The sequence below is a fragment of the Antrostomus carolinensis genome, unplaced genomic scaffold (genome assembly GCF_000700745.2).
Source record: "Antrostomus carolinensis isolate BGI_N321 unplaced genomic scaffold, ASM70074v2 scaffold44469, whole genome shotgun sequence".
Lineage (NCBI taxonomy): Eukaryota > Metazoa > Chordata > Aves > Caprimulgiformes > Caprimulgidae > Antrostomus > Antrostomus carolinensis.
The window spans coordinates 28,237-29,982 of NW_010338811.1; the positions used below are offsets into that span (position 1 = coordinate 28,237).

A 1,746-nucleotide genomic window follows, 5' to 3' on the forward strand; every position below is an offset into this window, starting at 1 on the left:
TTGACAGGCAAAATGGCCAGGAAGGCAAGGAAACACACCTGGACATTTTCCCCTGGTTTGGTAGCAATCAATACATTCACTTACACCACCGAGAGAACACTGCCAGCAAAAAGCAATTTTCTCAAGGTGAGAGGCCGAAGAAACAACAAAATTGCCAGCAACAGAAGCCTCAATTCCTGATGAAAGGATTCCCAAGGCTGTACAGAAAGTAATGAATATCAATTTTGCTGCAATATTATTTACCTCCTAGGAGAAAACACTCTACAGCACTCATGCTCAAACCTCCAAAAGTTCGTGGGAAATAAAAGAAAAATGCAAGCCAGAAAGCAAATTAGGAAAAAAAAGAGGTCTGTTCAATAGCTATACCTATGTCACGTACCTCATCTCTCTTTAGCACCCTGCTGTGGAGAGCTTTGCAAAAATGAAGATGGTCTCGGCGCTGCTTCTGCTGAGCACCCTGCTGGGTACCCCCGCGGCGCCTTCCCGGCGTCCCTCCTGTTACAAGAGGGCTCTCAAAGACCACAACTGTCACAACATCCCTGAAGGCACGGAGAACCTTCGACAAATCAATGATGGTCTGCAAGATCACTTTTGGGAAGGGAAGGGCTGCGAGGTGATCTGTTACTGCAACTGGAATGAATTGCTGTGCTGCCCAAAGTAAGACCATGCACTTTTCACACACGCTTGTACAGTTCTGTGTGATCACCCACTAGATTTCTACCATTTCACAGCTTCCAGTGGAGAAATAAGCTATCATTTTAAAGAAATGCATCACTTCAGATGGTTTGAAATTATACAGGGATCTTCTAGAGACAGTCCAGCGGAGGGCCACAAAGATGATTAGGGAGCATCTCCCGTATGAGGAAAGGCTGAGAGAGCTGGGACTCTTCAGCCTGGAGAAGACTAAGAGGGGATCTTATCAGTCTATAAATATCTGAAATGTGGGGGCCAAATGGATGGGGCTGGACTTTTTTTCAGTAGTACCCAGTGACAGGACAAGGGGCAATGGGCAAAAACTGGAACACCAAAAGTTCCAGACAAATTTAAGGAAGGATTTTTTTTACTGTGAGGGTGACAGAGCACTGGAACAGGCTGCCCAGACAGGTTGTGGAGTCTCCATCTCTGGAGATGTTCAAAACTGCCTGGACACTTTCCTGTGCAACCTGTTGTAGGGAACGTGCTCTGGCAGGGGGGTTGGACTAGATGAACTCCAGAGGTCCCTTCCGACCCCTACCAGTCTGCGTGTGTCTGTGTGCATATAGCAAATTACCTGATACGCTGCCAGTTTGCAGTTTTTCTTTTTCAGGGGCTCACCTAGGACTTGCTTAGCATGTTTTGTAAACTTGCACATCCTATTACTCAGGACTTTAGCATTTAAAGGACCCAACTTTTGACTCTCTTGTTTGATCCAAACTAAGTATGAGAACTAAATCAAAACTATATTCGCAGTAGTTTGCAATGAAGGTGTTTTCAGGACCATAAACAAAACCATTTGAATTCCATTTCACAGTAAAGAACCGTAGTGCTATTCTAAGGCATGTGCACATACATCAGTTGAATAAATGATTCTGTAAAGACAGCTGTTTAAGTAGGAAAGCAGGGAGGGAACAGAGGTTCACAAATGCCTTCAAGAGACGGAAAAGATTTAGCCCATGAATGTCAACACTTCTCTGGCTCACTGGTACTGCTGACAAAGCAGAATGAAGAAGTTCTCAGTGAACGTGGGCTTTTTGTTGTTTCACAGCA

The 1,746-nt window shown here is 44.8% G+C and overlaps 1 protein-coding gene across 1 annotated transcript in view; it reads left to right on the forward strand.

Moving 5' to 3' along the window:
- The first annotated feature begins 421 nt into the window (after positions 1 to 421).
- Positions 422 to 1,746, forward strand: part of SCRG1 (stimulator of chondrogenesis 1) — a 2,294-nt gene continuing 969 nt past the window's right edge. The window contains exon 1 of the mRNA XM_010175626.1: positions 422 to 657. Within this exon, the coding sequence (XP_010173928.1) occupies positions 422 to 657 (236 nt within the window). The remainder of the gene's footprint in view (positions 658 to 1,746) is intronic.